The 18,605-nt window shown below is 43.2% G+C and overlaps 1 protein-coding gene across 9 annotated transcripts in view; it reads left to right on the plus strand.

Moving 5' to 3' along the window:
• Positions 1 to 18,605, plus strand: part of MECOM (MDS1 and EVI1 complex locus) — a 329,864-nt gene that overhangs the window by 293,400 nt on the left and 17,859 nt on the right. For 4 of the 9 annotated variants that reach the window (XM_048314516.1, XM_048314521.1, XM_048314523.1 and 1 more), the window contains 7 exons: positions 42 to 144; positions 1,939 to 2,155; positions 5,224 to 5,371; positions 6,397 to 6,553; positions 11,932 to 13,294; positions 15,402 to 15,489; positions 18,339 to 18,365. In XM_048314516.1, coding sequence (XP_048170473.1) covers positions 42 to 144; positions 1,939 to 2,155; positions 5,224 to 5,371; positions 6,397 to 6,553; positions 11,932 to 13,294; positions 15,402 to 15,489; positions 18,339 to 18,365 — 2,103 coding nt within the window. The remainder of the gene's footprint in view (positions 1 to 41; positions 145 to 1,938; positions 2,156 to 5,223; positions 5,372 to 6,396; positions 6,554 to 11,931; positions 13,295 to 15,401; positions 15,490 to 18,338; positions 18,366 to 18,605) is intronic. The other 5 variants (XM_048314517.1, XM_048314524.1, XM_048314518.1 and 2 more) reach the window with 5 other exon arrangements.

Here is an 18,605-nt window from a genome sequence, read left to right on the forward strand (position 1 = left end):
CTTACCTTGCTTTTTCTTTCTGTTGGGTTTTTTTTTCCCAGATATTCTACAGAGTGGTAGCAGATATTGAACCAGGAGAGGAGCTCCTACTGTTCATGAAGAGTGAAGATTATTCACATGACACAATGGCTCCGGACATCCACGGTTAGCCTCTTCTTACTCTTTCATCTGACAGAAAGTATCACTGAAATTAACCCAAAATATAGGGACATTTTTCTTCTGTTGAAATCTGGGATTGCTTCACTGCAGCCGGGGAGGAGAGCTGGACTGTGGTTGTATTTGTCCATCTTCTGCCCTTCTGTTTCTGATTGGAACTTGATGGTTTTGTGGAAGTGCAAAAGAAGAGCAACGGTCTGTGTCCTTATCTCAAGAGTGTGCTGGTCCTGCAGGACACATATGGACCCTGGTTATAGGTTATTTCTTTGTCATTTAGCCAAACAGCTGTGACCTTGAAAAGAGGAGATCTCAGGTTGTCAATCTTGCTGTCACTTGTGAGGACATCTCAGCCATTCTTACTCTTCACACTTGTGCTTTACTCATCCCACACACAGATTCTTCATCTGAAGCTCCTGAGTTGTTGCTCGGATTTGTCCCCCAATCTCCAAAATCTCCTTTAGCTGTGCTGCCTGTTGGACAAGGGGTTATCAGCCACCGTGGGAACTGGGTGTGTGATATCTGCTTGATGCCCAGCAGGTTGCAGTTTATGCCATCAGGGACATTCTGCAAATTCTCAGGGATTCAGGGACAGGGCACAGGGGTTTCCCAGGGCAGGAAGTATCAAGATCTCTACTTTCTTATAACTGCTTGTATATTTAAAGAAGTATTTCTTGTTTTCTTAAGAAAAAAGTGGGGATTATACATTCGTTCCCATTTGGTTTTGTGTTTGGGGTTTTTTTCCCCCCAGTGGTAAATTTGTTTAGTTATTGCTGAGGGTGTCCCCCTTTCCAGCACACTGTTCTCCCTGCCTAGTCCCCATGGTCAAGTAGCTATTGTATAAATGACACCAGAGGAAATCTCTGCAGTCACATGCAGGATCACGTCCCACAGGGCAGATTTAGAAGCAGGCTGAGCCAAAGTGTTGCTCATGGACAGCCAAGAACAGAGCCCCATGACACTTTCTCTGGATCAGCTCAACTGTCAAGTAGCAACCAAGAACATACATTGGGGATTCCAGCCAGACTCCTCAGTGCCTTTCTGACTCAGAGCCCCAGGGCATTTATATCTGGAACCAAACCAGGGTGTCTGGCTCCTTGTATGGACCAAAGGTAGAAAATGCAGCAGAAAAAGAACATTGTGGGATGCTCTTCTCCAAGTTTGTTTTTTGGGGATTTTCTTCAACTAATCTATTCTTTTGCAGGAATTGCTAATTAAGGGAATGTAGTACTCACTCTGAAGTAACACTTTACTGATATTCTGCACTTTTAAGTAAGAAATTATGACCGATTTTATGGAATTTAAAGGAAAGAATTTAACTTCATGAGTCTGTGGCTTACTTTGAACAGGGCTGGGTGCTGCAGAAAGACTGTGATGAAAATGAAGAGGCTTTTAAAGACTCTAAACACCCTTTTGGCTATTTTAGATGCTGGTGTTTGTGTCTGAGTCAGTCCCTTTCATTCAGAAATGCAGAGTCTGGCAGCCTCTGCTGGACATCCATGTTAGACCCTGTATAATTCCCTTTAGGATGGTATTTAAATACACTGACTTTTGTCCTATGCCAGTGTCAGGGATCTCTGTTGGATGTCACCCAGGCAGTTAACATGGAATTAAAACATTATTATAAAGTGTTCTTAGGAATCCTTCTTTCTTTTGAGGTTCTTCTCTTTTTTACTGAAGAGCAATTGGTTTAACCACGCCATCAACCAACTTCTGATGCAGTGGTGGTTAAAAATGAGTGAAAACTGAAGTGGTGTCCCTGTGCCCAACCCCTTTGTGTTGCAGAGGAGCGCCAGTACCGCTGTGAGGACTGTGACCAGCTCTTTGAGTCCAAGGCTGAGCTGGTCGACCACCAGAAGTTCCCCTGCAGCACACCTCACTCCGCCTTCTCCATGGTGGAGGAGGACTTCCAGAAGAAGCTTGAGAATGAGAATGACCTTCAGGACGTGCATGAAATCCAGGAGTGTAAAGAGTGTGACCAAGTCTTCCCAGACTTACAAAGGTAGGAGGAGGTGCTTAAAATGTGATTGAATGGAGCAAATTCTGTGATGGCTTCAGATGGATCAGGCGGGGCATCAGAACCTGATACATTCACCTTCTACAGAAACCAAAGGTGAAGATGAGCAGGATTTCTATGCCAGCTGGTGTTTTATGGTATAAAAAGAAATAGAGTCTAAATAAATCAGAAGTTTGGTCCTTGTGCGTGAAGTCTTTAGTGAGGACCTTAGATTAAGAGCTGGATCTTTTGCTAATCACATCTGTAGCTGGCATGAATTGGGCTGGTTGCACTGAAATCACAGGAGTGGTTCTACTTCACATCAACTAAGGTCTGGGTTCCTTAATCTTAGACAGAAATAATTTGGAACATCTCTGAGTGTTGTTCACTGATGTCACCAATTTTGTCTTTGCAAACAAGCCATTTTAGTTAGAGATGGGTTCTAGATGTTAATAAATATGTCTATATGTTAACATTTATGTTTAGCCATATGGTCATGAAACACCAGCGTTTGGTATTTTCTTAAGTTTATCTCTCTGTTAAAACAGATAGACCTCTGTGCAAACGTATCCAAAATACACATAGAATGTAAGTAGTGCAACTTTCCTGTCACTATAGTTTCTGTGATTACTTAAAATACAATATTGTAGTGCAGATTAACAGCAAATTTTGCAAGTTGCTGGAAGATATTGAGAGTGCACAGGAATTTTTGCAGCACATCCCTCAGAGGTTCACATCTCGGTGATTTCTTGACCTGGGGAAGGATAACCTCAACCGATATTTGATAGTTATGTTGCGATACCTCAATAGCAAAGTCCTGGGCCAGATCCTCTGCTGAGATGGGGCAGTGCCTTTCATAGGAAGCTGGTTGATAGCCAGGATCTCTTGCTTTCAGAGTCTTAGCACCATTCCCACACTCCCATTGTGTCTTCTTTTTTCTCCGTGTTGTGTGGGCACAATCAAAGCGACTGTGAACTTCCCTTTTTCAGCACAGCAATGCGTGAATGTTAATAATCATATGCCACTTAGAAGCTGACTTGTCAATTTGGAATATTTTGTATGTTCCACAGAAATCCTCACTAGTCCATGATCCAGGGCGTCATGGTGTCTGTTGGAGGTTAGCACGGTTTTCTGCATACCCAGAGTTAGTCCCTTTGGATAATTGCTCCTGGATGCTCCAGGTGCTGGTTCTGCAAGATGGAGCCCTCTCTCCCAAAACAGAGCTGTTCCTTCACTCCTCTCAATGGAGCAGTTACCCCTGCATCATGTGGGGTGTCTCAGATCAGTGGGTGATCCTTGCACTTGGGCAAAACTAACGACACTGAAATTAAAACATGATGTGCCAAACATCACTCCCCACATAGGTCACCCTGCTGAGCAGGAATTTGTGCAGGCACAAGGTCTTGTTCACCAGCGGCTGTTGGGCAGTGTGTGGCTCCACATGTCTGATTTTCAGTCTGAGGGATTGATTCCAAGGGGCTGATGGAGGCAGATCAAGTCAGAAGGATTTCCAGCAGCTTGGGTGAGGCAGGACTCTGGTCTACGAGGTTTTTGCATGTTGGGAGTTACTCAGTGTTAAAGTTCTTTTCTCCCTGCGAATGAGAGGATGATATCTAACATATGGGAATCATTGAGGAAATGTAAATTTAGCTTAAAACATTAAATATTGAAGAGAAAGGGCAGAAAACAAAGAACAAGTCATCATAAATAGATGGGCAGTACTGTGAGAGCATGAAAAATGAGAGTGAATGCAGCCGTTCTCTGAACTTCTGAATTATTGAAAGGCTCATACACCACCAGACAGTTCAAAAAAAGTGCCAAAGTATTCAGATTATATAAAACAAAAGGCCCAAATGAGCCATGCTTGAGGGTGTGAGTAATTACATGGAGAACTAGCTGAGCAGGAGCATGGGGGAGTTGGGTCCAGGAGTGCCTGGTGCTGATGGCTGGTCACAGAGCCGCAGCAGAGTCCGGGAGCTGGTGCCACAGCCAGGGACAAGAATGTCTCCAGGTCTTATGGCAAATTTGTTTACGTGATGGAGAGTCAATTGTTATAAAAGTGTTAGGAGGAGAAGCCAGGATTCTTTTTTTCCCCCCAAAGGAGGAAGAGGGGTCGAAGTAGGAGCATCTGCAGAGTGAAAGCATTACCATTGCCTGTGGCTGAGAATGGAGGTTGCTGTTTGGGCTACACAACCCAAACAGGGCTGTAACCCCAGCAGGTTTTGTCACTGATTCAGCAGAGACCGGTGGGAACTTCATGTGAGAACAGTTTGGGCATTCCAAGCTAAAATTCCCACTTTCCCATGGGTTTTCTGTGAATCCACTCTTGCATTATGTAGTGATCTTCCCTCAAGCAGTGGTGTGAGTTACAACTCTGTATGTGACCAAGCAATACAGGTTTTTAAAAAAGCACAATTGCTACAAATGGATGGTAAAAATTGGGAGACAAAAGCTAATTTAAAGATATGCAACAGAAATTAGGTGGACACTGAATACCCTAATAATAAACTGAATGAACCACTAAGAAATGAATAAACAACCCCGAAACTGCACACAGTTAATAATAATCATCAAGAATAACTTCAGTTGTTGTGTACCTTATCTAGAAGCTTCTTAAACTCATCCTGTCTTACTCCAGAGGAGTTATTCCTCATCTACTCCTGCTGTAAGAAAAATTGACTCCCATCAAAGGAGTGGATTTATAGCAGGTGGTGGCATCCAAGGTGTGTTTAGAGGGAAAATCATAACGTAGAAATAATTCAGACTGCAGGGAAGAATTACCAGAGTGAAATACTGAGAGATGTATGAAATAATCTCCTTGGGGAGCGATGGCAGCAGCATCTCCTGGAGCATTTGCAAGTGGCCTGGCAAAACATGAGAGGATGTGTTATTCTGGTGGGGAGCAGGAGGTTCTGCCTCCTGGCTGGGGTGAGCCAGGACTCAGAGGACTTACTTCTGTCAGGATTGGGCCTTGGGGGCTTTTCAATTTTTTTCTTTTGGCTGTAACTATGTACTCTGCTCTCTCCTCTTCCTATAAACCCACATCTCACTGAGCCCTGCTCCTGTTTCCACAGCCTGGAGAAGCACATGCTGTCGCACAGTGAGGAGAGGGAGTACAAGTGTGACCAGTGCCCCAAAGCTTTTAACTGGAAGTCCAACTTGATACGTCACCAAATGTCGCACGACAGCGGGAAGCACTACGAGTGTGAGAACTGTGCCAAGGTACAGTGAATTTGTAGGATGCCTGGCACTTCTTGTGCTGCTGGATGCAGGGGGGCAGGAAGAGGGGATGCCCCAGGCTGGGATGCAGGAGGGTGTAGGGCTTCTGCCATGCTCCAGATGGTTTCTCAAGGATTTTCACTTCTACTTTGAAAATACATTATTTTTCTTTCCCTTTTGATTTGGAAATGGCTGTGGAGTTTGAAATGGGCCCTGATGCAGGATGCTGAGCATCCTTGAGCTCAGGGCTTCGCTCCTTGTGGGCTGTAAGAGGGTCAATTAGGGGCAAGAACCCCCAGGGAAATGCAGGCCAGAGGATTCCCTAGGCTGTGTGCCAGCTGCTGTGACCAGAAGCTTCAGGACTCTACTGCAATATAAATCAAAAATAAGGAATAGCAATGCACCCCAGCTGCACTAAGTGAGCACAACTTTCATCTCTAAAGCATCTCCATAACTTCCCAGCACCTGGGCTTGCTGTGTGGATTATTTGCATAGGATGTGGTGCTCTGCATTGCTTTTTATCAGATTCCCAAAGCTTGGCCCTTTTGCATGAAGACTTACTTGGTTTTAGGTAGATTTGCTGCAATAATGGGAATTTCATATTGAGCTGACACTTATAAGATGTAACCAAGCCCTGGTTTCTAGCACTGGGTTGTGTACAGGATTACTTGCTGTCACACACTCAGGTGTCAGTATAAAGTATTTCTGTTGCAGTAATGCTTAGAGGTTTCAAGCAGCCCCATTTTCACTCATTTCCTATGAAGTTCTTGACCTCAAATGTGCAATTCTAACAGCAAAGTCAAATGCATCTGCTGCAAAGGGGTTAAAAGTTCCACCCAATACTTGGCTGATCCTGGGAAACTGAGGCCCCATCCTGCAGGCACAGCTCCCTTTGCTGGCCATTAGCGAGGGTTTTAATCTTAGAACACTCCCAAAAATAGCTCCAAGGTTTGAATTTTAAAAGACTCTTGTAATAACTGGCTTCTTCCGCAGTCAAGTTTCTTGGTTAATCAGTACTCATTTCCTAGCAGGTTTTCACGGACCCCAGCAACCTTCAGAGGCACATTCGTTCCCAGCATGTGGGGGCTCGTGCTCACGCTTGTCCAGAGTGTGGCAAAACCTTTGCCACTTCTTCAGGCCTCAAACAGCATAAACACATCCACAGCAGTGTCAAACCTTTTATATGTAAGTCTTCAACTAAACGTCTTTGATTAAGTGTTGTTTCTCTTGCCGTAAAGCAGCTCAGTCTGGAAGCAGGAGGTTGTGTTCTGCTCCCTTTGAATTTCCCACCCATGTCACAAGGGCTGTGAGTTACTAAATGAGTTCTGGGTAATTTTTGGTCCAATGCAAGGAGTTATTTTCATGTGGTTTTCCTTTTCAGACAGACACTGTGTGCTGTATAAATGTACCTGTTGTCCCAGGGATGTTTTTCCACGCACAGATGCAAAGTGAGGAGTGGGATTTAGCCAGAAGGAGCCGTGCCAGGCTTGGTGGCTGCAGCCTCATTGCTCTGCACCATGCTGAGCTGGCTGCCCTCCTCCTGCTTTAGGAGTAGATTTTGGGCTGCAGAGTCTCCAAAGCAGATGCCATGACTTTTGCTGGAGTTGGAAAGCAAATCTCAGAGGCAGTGAGATTCATCTTGCCACCTTCCTTGAGGCTCCTCTGCATGCCCCAAGTTTAAGGACTGAGTTGAGCTGTTAGATCTTCACTAACAGCTTTTCCAGCAATAAAACTTGCCATGGATGTAAGCCTGGCTCTGTACTGGGCTTAAATGGGATCCTCAGCACCTCATGGGTTGTGTTTTCTGCTGAGCCAGATGCTTCTTGGGAAGGGTACAGGTTGCTTTCCCTCCCTTTCATTGGGAAACAGAGGCAGAAAACATTTTAAAATATTGTTCTTTGTAGTGCTGCTCTCCCCCACAGCCTTTTCAGGCACTTGCTGTGACTTGAAAGGTACCATGACCATCTCCCCTACTTGTCTGCTAAACCTCTTAATCTTCTGCTCCTCTCAACAATAACTTACCAAAATACCTGCACCACACCTGTGAAAAGTATTGGCCACAAGCTAATATATTTCCTCAAGAGAAGGAGTATAGGCAAAACTCATTTGTGCAAAATCTGTAACCTGCCATTGGGTGAGTAATACTTTTGGTTTCGACTCCTTCAATGAGAAAAGGTTTAAATAGGTCCAGAATTAAATATCACTAATACTTTTGAAAGCTGATTGCAGATTAAATGATTACACTTAATTAGAAAAGTAACTTCTGGTTAGTTAGGGAGTCTTTAGGTAGGCCTATTGCAACACCCTACATAAAAGTGTCTAAGTGGAACCTCTTGTGAATGCAATAATCTCTCCAATGCTCTTTGTTTCTATTTTTTCTGATAAATCAAAACAACAACTGGTATTCTTCACACGTACAGTGTGAAGGATGAAACCCCATGGAGCAACCTATGGATAACAGCCGTGTAATTGCAGAACAAAAGGGTTTGGAGACCACATGTTTGGTTGGCTTTGCCGAGGCACGAGAGGGAGGTAGGGTCACCTAGAGCAGATATCTGCTTTCCACCAGAAGGCCACACACCATGATTTACTCATACCAGTCTGTTTATGGCAACTGTCTCTTATTACAGTGCGCCGCCCAAGCTTGAGCGAAAACTCACCAACACCAAGGTAATTACTCACTGCCTTCGCAAAATCTCCAGCCTCCCCAAATAGAAACCACATGCCATAATAGACTGAACATATTCTAAATAGTACTTATAGTAATTTTTTTAATAAGCAGAAAATATGCAAACGTAACTGGTGGCTAATTTGGGGTCCAGAGACAATCACCGTGCAGAGTGTGCGTAGGCACGAGATTCATTTTTTGCAGTTTGTGAGCCAGATTGGGAGTTTGTGTTAAACCTGGGGTCTGTAGAGCAATAAAAGCTGCAAAGAGGGAAGCTTCTCTTACAACTTAGTTGCTTTAAAAGTACGGCAGTGAGATTTAAAGGGTGTAATAAGGTGTAACAGGAGAAATCAAACACAGCTTCTGTTGCTTTCATACATGGAAACAATTAAAGTGGATAACCATCCCCCCTCTACTAAAGTCTAAATCTTGTGATGAAAAGCAGGTAGATCTTACAACACAGATTTATCTGAGGAGTCCTGGCTCTTGGGAATATCCATGGAGGTGTCACAGTCAGTTTAGACACAGAGTCTCCTCCAGAATCCTCGTGGCATTGGATGTGCCCGTCACTGATGCAGTGATACACCCAGGCTTCGGGTGACAGTCCCCAAGAGGAAGACTAATCCAGGGAGCAAGGGCTTCCACCTGGGCACAAAATTTCTTTACCAGCCCTTAGAGCCTGTGGATTAAGTAGAATGCCTGTTGAATGCAAGAGGCACCCTAAGCAAGCAGCAGGTCATTAAATAGTTTTAAATCATTTCAATGCTCGAAAAGGTAAATTGTTGGTACAGCTGTTAATTGTTTGCTGAGATTATAATAATAAATATTTATGTATTTTAGTGGTATTCCCATTACTGGTTGAATTCAGTTTAAAAACTGAGACAAAATAAATTTAGTCAAATTATTAATTTGCATCTCCCTTAATAGCCTGTAAGGATATCTTAAAAATTTTAGTGCATATTTTTGCTTTTCTCCAGAGTAGAATATTTCTTGATTCTGTTGACTTTGGAATATATTAACGGAGAATAATAGTTTAATAATGTACCACTGTTCTTTAAGGGAGAACTTCCCAGACTTTAGGAAGACCTAATCTGTGCCAATACCCCTCTTTTCAGTCCTTTGCCACTTCAGCCTGCATGATCAAAGCCTTATCTTTAATAAAGCCACGTGAATAAGAAGCTGGCCCTCAACACAATCTGGTAGAAGAGCAAATGTTCATAAAACATGATTTCTTTTTAATTCTACATTAGCCTATCCTTGGAAATACATGCATTTGAGATTTTTTTTTTTTCTGGAAAAATATGTGTGGTCTATCCTTCTTTACACATGGAGAGGAGTTGATCCATAATATCCAAGATGGAGCTTGTGTGAACCTGTGGATGTGACACTCGAGTCACCATTTGGGTCAGTTTAATTTTGGTTTCTGTGGTCAATGTGATGGGAGTGGGGGGAAATTACTGTGTAAAGCCTCAGCAGTGAAGGTAAGGGGGCTTGATTCTGTACCCTGGAGTGTGGAGGTGGGAACAGAAATCTTATGCCTGCTATTAGGTTAAAAATTGGAGAAAATAGCAGAAAAATCAGAGCTTCATAACTGCAGAAACGAATGATAAATAATTCTATATCAAATAAAAAATACATGTATGTTAAATAGGCAAATAAAATATTTTTTAAAAGGACAAAAACTACTTAACAGGAGAAAATCGAGCATTTTCAAGGAACTAGAATAATCTCTCCTCATCCTTCTTGTCTCTCTTATTTCCTTCTCTTCCATATTTTTTCCTCTTTATTTTTCGCTTTATTTTTGATTTTCTCTCTCTTCTTTCTTGCCTTTCCTCGTGAATGAAGATTTCCAGCAGGAACAGTAACTGATACACAGAAACAAACCTTCTTCCTGAATTACTGCACTGCATATTTCCTGTGTTTGGGTCCAATCCTGCACCCTTTACCCCATGAATTGTCCCGGGGATGTCAGAGTGGGATGTGAATGGGGAAAAACGGGTGGATGGGGCAGGATCAGGCCCGGGAACAATAGAAGCATTGTTGGTGAGATATGGAGCAGGCTGCTGAAGAGGTAAACAGTTAGGAGATGACAACAAGTGGTGGAGTTTCTCAAGGGCAGGGATTTGGAGGAGCAGGAAGGTTAGCGCAGGCCCCGGTGCGAGTGGAAGTTAGAGGACGTGATTGTAGTTCATGGGAACCAAGAGTGCAGGATGGGATACATTCAATTCAGTTTCCTCTGCAGGCTTAAAATAGAGCCATTGTAAATTATGTCAGACTGTCTCAAATCATGAAAATGATTGTTAAAAAGGCCTCAGAATACACAATGTGTATTGTTGTGGGGCTTTGATGTGTGAAAGATGAGAGTTTATGATATAACACAAATTAAATAAAAATAAAGTGGCCACATGCTTTTTCCTGACTGGAAAAAAAAAAAAGAAAAAAGGATTTATTGCAGAGGGATAGCAGTGCCTGCTGGTAATGCTGCTGCCTTGTTTTTAAACAAGTCTGGAGCTGATACTATTAGAAGCAAGGTAGTGCAGAGGTACAGAGAAATTTTGGCATAATGAAGAGCACAAGACACAGCACAGCCTTGGGACTTGCCCGATGATCCTGCTCATCCAAAGGACGCCAAGAAGGGACATAAGAAGGCACTGGGGAACTATGCATTGCCCTCTTCCAAACCCCACTTTAACTTACAGGCTCATAACTTGGGTGCTGCCCCAATTTGCTCCCTAAGGTTTGTAGCAGCCAGAAAATCAGGAGCCTGCAAAATCTGGTTTGCTTCAGTGACGTGATTGACTCTGTAGTGTCTCACTCTGCACCACCGGGAGCACTTCCAGCCTCCTGCTACTGTGGAAGGTTGCTGGAAGCTGAGCTCCGACGTGCAGAGTGTCACAGGCTAGATCAGGCCCTGACCTCAAGGTAGATCTGCTCCCCTGTGTGTCCCCAGGCTTTCTCCAAATGCTGCATTTGTGAGCCTGAAATTGTTCTCATCCCAGAGGTGTTTGAAAGGAAATTCATCAGGTTCTTACTGAGCATCAGATGTGCAAATAAAGACAGCTTCATTCCTGAAGGAAATTGTTGTTGAAATATGTTCTGTCTTGTCATGTACAACAGGCAAATAAGCAATATTAAGGCTAGGAAAGTTATTAAGATGTGGAATTTAGAGTTACAGCATCCCAGGCACCTTCAAGGACTGTATGCATTGCATGAATGGAAATGCATTGGACATACGAGAGTACTGAGGTTTTCCAGGTTCTAGCCTGGACTTTTATGAGATTAAATTTTTCATTGTAAGTGGGGGAAAAAAAAGTTTGTTACATATATACGTGGAAATAGGAAATACCTGGTTGTCTCCTCCTTCACCTCTTTCCTATTCTTGCGGAGTGAAAGCTCTGTGAGGCAGCTCCATCTCTGTCTGGTCCTGCAAATATTTATTTTAATGATTCATTCCCACGTGGGAATAGTGACATAAATGGATGCCATTTGAAGACACCTGTGCTCTCACACAGGAGCACCGTGGGTTCACGTGGGGTCACAGCACCGGCTCGGGGCTCGTGGGGAGTTCTGGGGGCTAACGCAACATGGAGTAACGGTACCAAATGTGCAACACTGTGCAACGCAAAGAGCAAACGAGGAGAGTGTGTCTTGTAGTGATTCCACACCTTTTCTGCTTGGTTGGAGTGGGTTTTGGTGCTGTCCTCTGACATTTGTCTGCTCGGATGTCTTGCTCTGGAGAATACAGTTGCTTTTGTACATGTGTGCACCCAGACCTCTCCCTATGGCTTCCTCATGGACATTTGGCGGGTAAAATATGGTGTTATTTGCACAGCTTTGAGGGTGGGGGCAATTACCACAAAGCCTGAGATGTGTTGTTGTTGTTGTTTACATACAGGTGAGGTCTGCCATAAATCCTATACTCAGTTTTCAAACCTTTGTCGTCATAAGCGCATGCATGCTGATTGCAGAACCCAAATCAAGTGCAAAGACTGTGGACAAATGTTCAGCACTACGTCTTCCTTAAATAAACACAGGAGATTTTGTGAGGGCAAGAACCATTTTGCAGCAGGAGGATTTTTTGGCCAAGGCATTTCTCTTCCTGGAACCCCAGCTATGGATAAAACGTCCATGGTTAATATGAATCATGCAAATCCGGGCCTTGCTGACTATTTTGGAGCCAATAGGCATCCTGCTGGTCTTACCTTTCCAACAGCTCCTGGATTTTCTTTTAGCTTCCCCGGTCTGTTTCCTTCAGGCTTGTACCACAGGCCACCTTTGCTACCTACTAGTTCTCCTGTTAAAGGACTTCCGAGCACAGATCAGACAAACAAAAGCCAAAGTCCCCTCATGACAAATCCTCAGATACTGCCAGCCACCCAGGATATTTTGAAGGCACTAAATAAACAACCATCAGTAGGGGAGAATAAGCCAGTGGAGCTTCAACCAGAAGGGTCCTCTGAAGAGAGGCCGCATGAGAAACTCAGTGACCAGTCAGAGAGTAGTGACCTTGACCTTGACGATGTCAGTACCCCCAGTGGCAGTGACCTGGAAACCACCTCGGGCTCTGATCTGGAAAGTGACATTGAAAGTGAGAAAGAGAAATTTAAAGAAAATGGTAAAATGTTCAAAGACAAAGTAAGCTCTCTGCAGAGCCTGGCGTCAATAAATAATAAGAAAGACCACAGCAATCATTCCATTTTCTCACCATCCTTAGAGGAGCAGACTGCGGTGTCAGGAGCGGTGAATGATTCTATAAAGGCTATTGCTTCTATTGCTGAAAAGTACTTTGGTTCAACAGGACTTGTGGGGCTGCAAGACAAAAAAGTCGGAGCCTTACCTTACCCTTCCATGTTTCCCCTCCCGTTTTTTCCAGCATTCTCTCAATCAATGTATCCATTTCCTGATAGAGACTTGAGACCGTTACCCTTGAAAGTGGAGCCCCAATCACCCAGTGAAATAAAGAAGATTCCAAAGGGAAGCTCTGAGTCTCCCTTTGACCTCACCATAAAACGTAAGGAGGAGAAGCCTCTTACTCCCATCCCCTCAAAGCCAGCAGCCCCCTCTGCATCCAGCCAGGACCAGCCGCTGGATCTCAGCATGGGCAGCCGAAGCCGAGCCAGCAGCACAAAACAAGCCGAGCCTCGGAAAAACCACGTCTTTGGAGACAAGAAAGGAGGAGACCTCGAGCAAAGGAAATCTTCGGAGTCCTCTTTGCAGCACGCCAGGCCCACCCCGTTCTTTATGGATCCCATTTACAGGTAACAGACTCTGCTGCCTTTCAGCATCCTTTGGTACAGGCAGCGATGTCTGCCAGGGCTGCCACCCTGTCCCTCTCCCGGTGTCCCTGGGGGTGCCATCCCAGCTGCTCCAAGTGAGCCATGGGGCCGGTAATGCTGCAATTAGCAAGCCCTCGTTGCCATGAGTCATTAGTTTAACCTGCATAGCTTGACATGCAGAGGTTGAATATATTCTCTTACCTATAAATGAGTTGGCTACAGTATTGAATGTTGTTTATTTGATGTGTATTTGATGTCACTTGTTTGCCTGAAATTCATTTTCTTCCAAAACTCTGCCCACTCTGACTTCCCCTGGAGGTGACAGTGCCTCTCCCAGGGTATCCCTTCTACTCCACCTTGCCAGTTCCTCTTGAATTCAAGAGGAGTGTCTCATAAGTACAACAAAGAAGCACATTGGACCTAAAGTGTATTAAAAATACGGAAATTGAGAATGATTTCTGCCCTTTTTTACCATCATTTGAGTACTGGATTGATTTCTTCAGGCATTTCATTCATAGAATTGAAGGCAGAGCATCCTTGTGTGTACAAAGCCTCACCAGTGGGCTCCTTAGTCATAGAATCATCACAGAAAGGCTTGGGTTGGAAGGGGCCTTAAAGTTCATCTCATTCCAACCCCCTGCCATGGGCAGGGACACCTTCCACTATCCCAGGCTGTGCAGATCCCCATCCACGATCTACCTTGTAAAACCAGTGGGAGCCTCACTGTTGGCTTTGACAGGTGCACACTGTCAGTGAGCTGAGGTTTTAAAAACAGTGGTAAAATCCAGACCTCCTGGTGTTTCCCAGCAGAGCTGAGATGGATCTCACTGGGATCTGAATTTCACCTGCATCCTGTGTGTCAGCCCCCCTTTTCCCTTCCTGCTCTTATATCTGTAACCAGTCAAAGTCACATATCTAAATTAGTTTAGAGAAATATTAGCCATAAAAATATTTGTCTGTAATATAAAGGACTGATTTTACAGCTTCTTGTTAAAACAAAAAAATGTAAATTATGGTAATTTATTACTTTATCTGAAAAAGAAATGCTGTGGGCAAAGTTTTTGGAGAATGCTGGTGCATAAGACAACAAGTCTGCATTATGAAGAAACAGGCTATGATGCTATTTAGTGAGATGGTTTTATTCATGGCAGATTGATATCTCTGTTAGACCATAAGTTTTCTTTGAATCATATTCACTTAAAATGCCTGAAGCAGCTGAAATAATGATCCATGTTTTATGGCCCTGCATTGCCAACTAATTAAATTGCATTGCAAACTCCCCTGCCCAGGGCAGAGGGGTTGAAACTAGATGATCTTTAGGGTCCCTTTCAACCCAAACCATTCTGTGAGCCTACATTTCTGTGATTTTAATGACTTCTGTACAAATTCTGGCAGCGCAGCACGAGGTCAGTTATTACTGAGCCTTCCTTTGCCATGAGTTACATCTACATATGGACAACATGATCCATCCATGAAACCATGCACATCAGTAACAGAAAAAACAAAAGCCTCAAGTTTCCACGCTGTTTCTGAATTATCCATGCTGGGTTTTGCTGCCACGAGTGAATTGCAGTTTTTGTTGCTGGCACCTCAGATTCAGTGTGTTCCTACAAGCCCACCTTTCTTGCCCTGCTTGTCCTTGGCTGTGCACAGGGGGAGGTTTCCAGGGTGGTGGCTGTGATGTCATGTGTGGACAGATGGCAAGGGACCCGTTGCTCAAGGCTCTGTTGCCTTGAATTTCTCTTGTCTTAGTGAAGAGCACACTCAGTTGCCTTACTTCTTTATAAAAATGCTTGGTAGTTAGTCATTGGTTCCTATTATAATTGTTATTAATCTTTTGAAATGGGATTATTCCCTATATATATAAATGGTATAATAATCTACTTTAATGGTGATTCCCAGCCCCACCCTGGCAGTAATGAGCTGTGTGTGGGAATTGAGACTTGAGTGTCCTCCCTTATCTTTTACTGTTATCTCCTAGAAACAAATTGTTTGATGTGTAATTGCCTGGTTTAAACCTGAGTAGCTGTATGATTATTAATATCTGAGACTGATTCATCACAAGCAAATCTAATTTTAACATTTACAGAGTAGAAAAAAGAAAGCTAACTGACCCACTGGAAGCTTTAAAAGAGAAATACTTGAGACCTTCCCCAGGATTCTTGTTTCATCCACAAGTAAGTATTTTGGGAATTTTGATGTTGTAAACAAGCCTGTTGATGCTTCAAAGCAGGTGCAGAGAAATGAATGCAGTCTTAGTCATTTTTGGATTTCCTAAACCACACAGTTTTTGCTGGACCATTGTGGTGGAAAAGCGTAAGCATTGTTCTGAGCTTCTTGATGTTTTGCAGATGAAACAACATGTTTTGATTATAGAGGAAGCCAGATTCAAACTGAATGTGTCTTTTAGAACCATTTTCCTCCAAAACTATACTGTAGCCACCAACATTTGCAGCCACTCGTGTCTCCTGTGCTCTGAGTGAGGAGAGTCAGTATTGTCTACGAGGAGTCAATGCAGATTCAAATAAGGCCAGCAAAGCTGAGTGTCCAAGTTTACAAGGGATTTTATTTTGTTTAAGGACTCCCATAAAAGAGATGAAAGTGTCCACCTGATGTTTCCAAGCCTCATAGTGCAAATGCTCCATGGTTTTTGGTAGCTGCTGTGGGCTGCAGTGTGTGTAGGATCCCTACTCCTCCATTCCCGCAGACAGTTTATAAACTCTGGGCTGCTCGCTTGTTCATAGGTCACAATCCTGGATGAAAAGCATTTAGGAGGGTGTCCTTAAAACAGTGTAAAAACTGTGATGTGTTTGTAGTATGGGAAGAGGATCTGTGTGCAAACTATGCGTTGCTTTTCTCCACCAGCACCGCGCCCTCATTTTGGCTTCCTCCTCCTTGCTCCAGGAGATTCTGCTAAAAATTTTGGTTAAATCTTACACCTGAAATAAAATGCTCTGTGGTATTTACAGATTTGAACCCCTTGCTGACTGTGGGCTGTTTCATCTTAGTAATGACACCCTCTACACATCCTATATTTTAAGCACACAACCATGAGCTGCTGTCTCTGTTCAGGTTCCTCTGAATTCCTGGGCAAAACACCCCAATAATCTTCCAGCACTTGCTTTTTTTTTTTTTTTTCCCAATGAAATCTTAAATTGTTATGTCCTAACTTGCATGGATTATATTCTGAAATATGGGACTTCTGGAGAACTGGGAAGAGAAGCTGATGGTATACATGGTTGCAGATGCACAAAAACACCCCATTCCAATTTCTGAACAAAGTGTTGGATCTAAGTATGAAAGTATTTTGTAGTATTTACATGCTGTAAGTATTTATGGCATTCTGTAAGTATTTATAAGCATTAAATAAGAATTTAAGATGTATTAAAATCACTGAGAATTTATGTGCAAGATTTAATAGCAGCTTAACACCTCCTGCTAAGTTACCTTAAATAAGGTAAATAAGGTAAATTTGCTCAAGTGGCAAAATAACAAGTGAAAATTCCCCAAAGATGAGCTCAATGTGCTTTTTGTTCCTGCTGTAAAACAGACTGGTTCCTCTCCATCTAGTTAGTAATTCTGTTAGAGCAGCTAAGGAGCTGTAAATTATCAGTAAGTTATTTAAATGAGGACATTTTAGATACTGCATTGATGGAAAAAGCAGTATCGTTTTGCTTAGTGCACTCTAGGTGTTCAGAAGCTGTAACTCAGAGTGGTTAAGTGCAGGTGGGTTTGGGGGTTCTGAAGGTGTTGCTGCAGGTTGGACTGATGCCAGTGGTAGGTAGGGTGGTCAGTGGGTAGGAAAGGGGCTGCTGGGGTAAAATTCACTGTTTGGAGTTTGGCTGTGGTGGGCAGGAAAGGGGTTGGATATTTTTCTATGTAGCGTTGTGTGACTGAGTTACCTGGGGGACTGGGAATCAGGCAAGGATATGGGGGTGAAATGGAGACATTGGGCATTTCCCTGTTAATGGGAATGATGTCAGGATTCCACCTTCGTGTTTTGTCCTGGAGAGTTGGTTGAATCTCTTGCTGGTGCCCAAGGAAGGTCCCAGTGCTGTCACCAAGTCCATCAGTGTGAGGAGGAGGTGTCGGATGCCACCTCCCCATGGCAGGGCCAGCCCAGGTGGGGCAGAGAAGCCCCCCAGGGGAAGGAGGGAGGCTGGCTGTGCAGAGCCCCCTCCTCCACATTTCTCACTGTGCAACAGGATAAAAAATCCACGGCAAAGCCTGGCTTTGGTTTTATCACTTACCTGAGTGAGAGGGATACGTCTTTAACTTGATGTGAGCTGGATCGATACAGAGGTCAGGAGTGTAACAGGCACTAAGGAACATTGTAAAAGAAAACCAAAGCACCAGCACACGTCCTGTCAAAAAAGTAAATGTCAAAATGTTTTCTTGCAAACTTTAATAGAACAGAAAGGAGCCTCCTGTTTGCAAAGGCAGAATCTGGCTCAGTATTTATAGAGGACTGGGGAACAGCTTCCAGAAAAGCTGTTTTTCCTTTATAGTCCTGTTCACCCCTGTAAAAGTACAGGTGGGGAGTGCTCCACAAGTTTTCATTTTCTACTTGCAGGATTTAAATTATCTACAAAATTATTGTTCATGTCCTAAAAGCTTGTGTTTCTGTTGTTGAATTTATTCCTGAAAATTGCTGTCTCGTGGAGCAAGAATTTATTATTTTTTAACTGGATAATATGACAGCAAGCACATGGATCTTTAAAAAGGTTTCTGAAATAAGACTTAAAGACATAAACCTTGAAGTCCTTATCCTATACCTGGCTGGGAAAAATTCCTCCCAGTGCCAGTGGCCCAAAAGCTATGAAAGTTAGATAAGTTGATGGCGTTTCACAATAATTTGCCATTACAACGATTGTATTTTTTAGGAAGAGAACACCCCTCTCCAACAAATCATTCAGAATAACATTTTAATTAGTATCTTTAAATAAAATCTTATTAAGTAGATTGATTGCAATAAGGATTCCAATGCAGGAATAATGTGTTGTTTTTGTTTCAATTTTGCTCCCAGTTCCAATTGCCTGATCAAAGAATTTGGGTAAGTTCATTGCTTATATTTTTGATTTAATCACTGTGAAATAAATTGCATAAGAAAAATATAATATGAAAGATAACTTACCACTCAATTACGGAGCATGCCACTCTTTCCTACAGGGTCTTGTAGCTGTAGCAGATAAATATGCTCTTATGTCAAATTGGCTTTATTTTTACGTACCTGATCCTGGTGGTTTTGTTTGGTGAAGGCAATGGGAGCTTTACCTGAGTGAGGGTTGCAGAA

This window comes from Corvus hawaiiensis, chromosome 10, assembly GCF_020740725.1.
Source record: "Corvus hawaiiensis isolate bCorHaw1 chromosome 10, bCorHaw1.pri.cur, whole genome shotgun sequence".
Classification (NCBI taxonomy): Eukaryota; Metazoa; Chordata; class Aves; order Passeriformes; family Corvidae; genus Corvus; species Corvus hawaiiensis.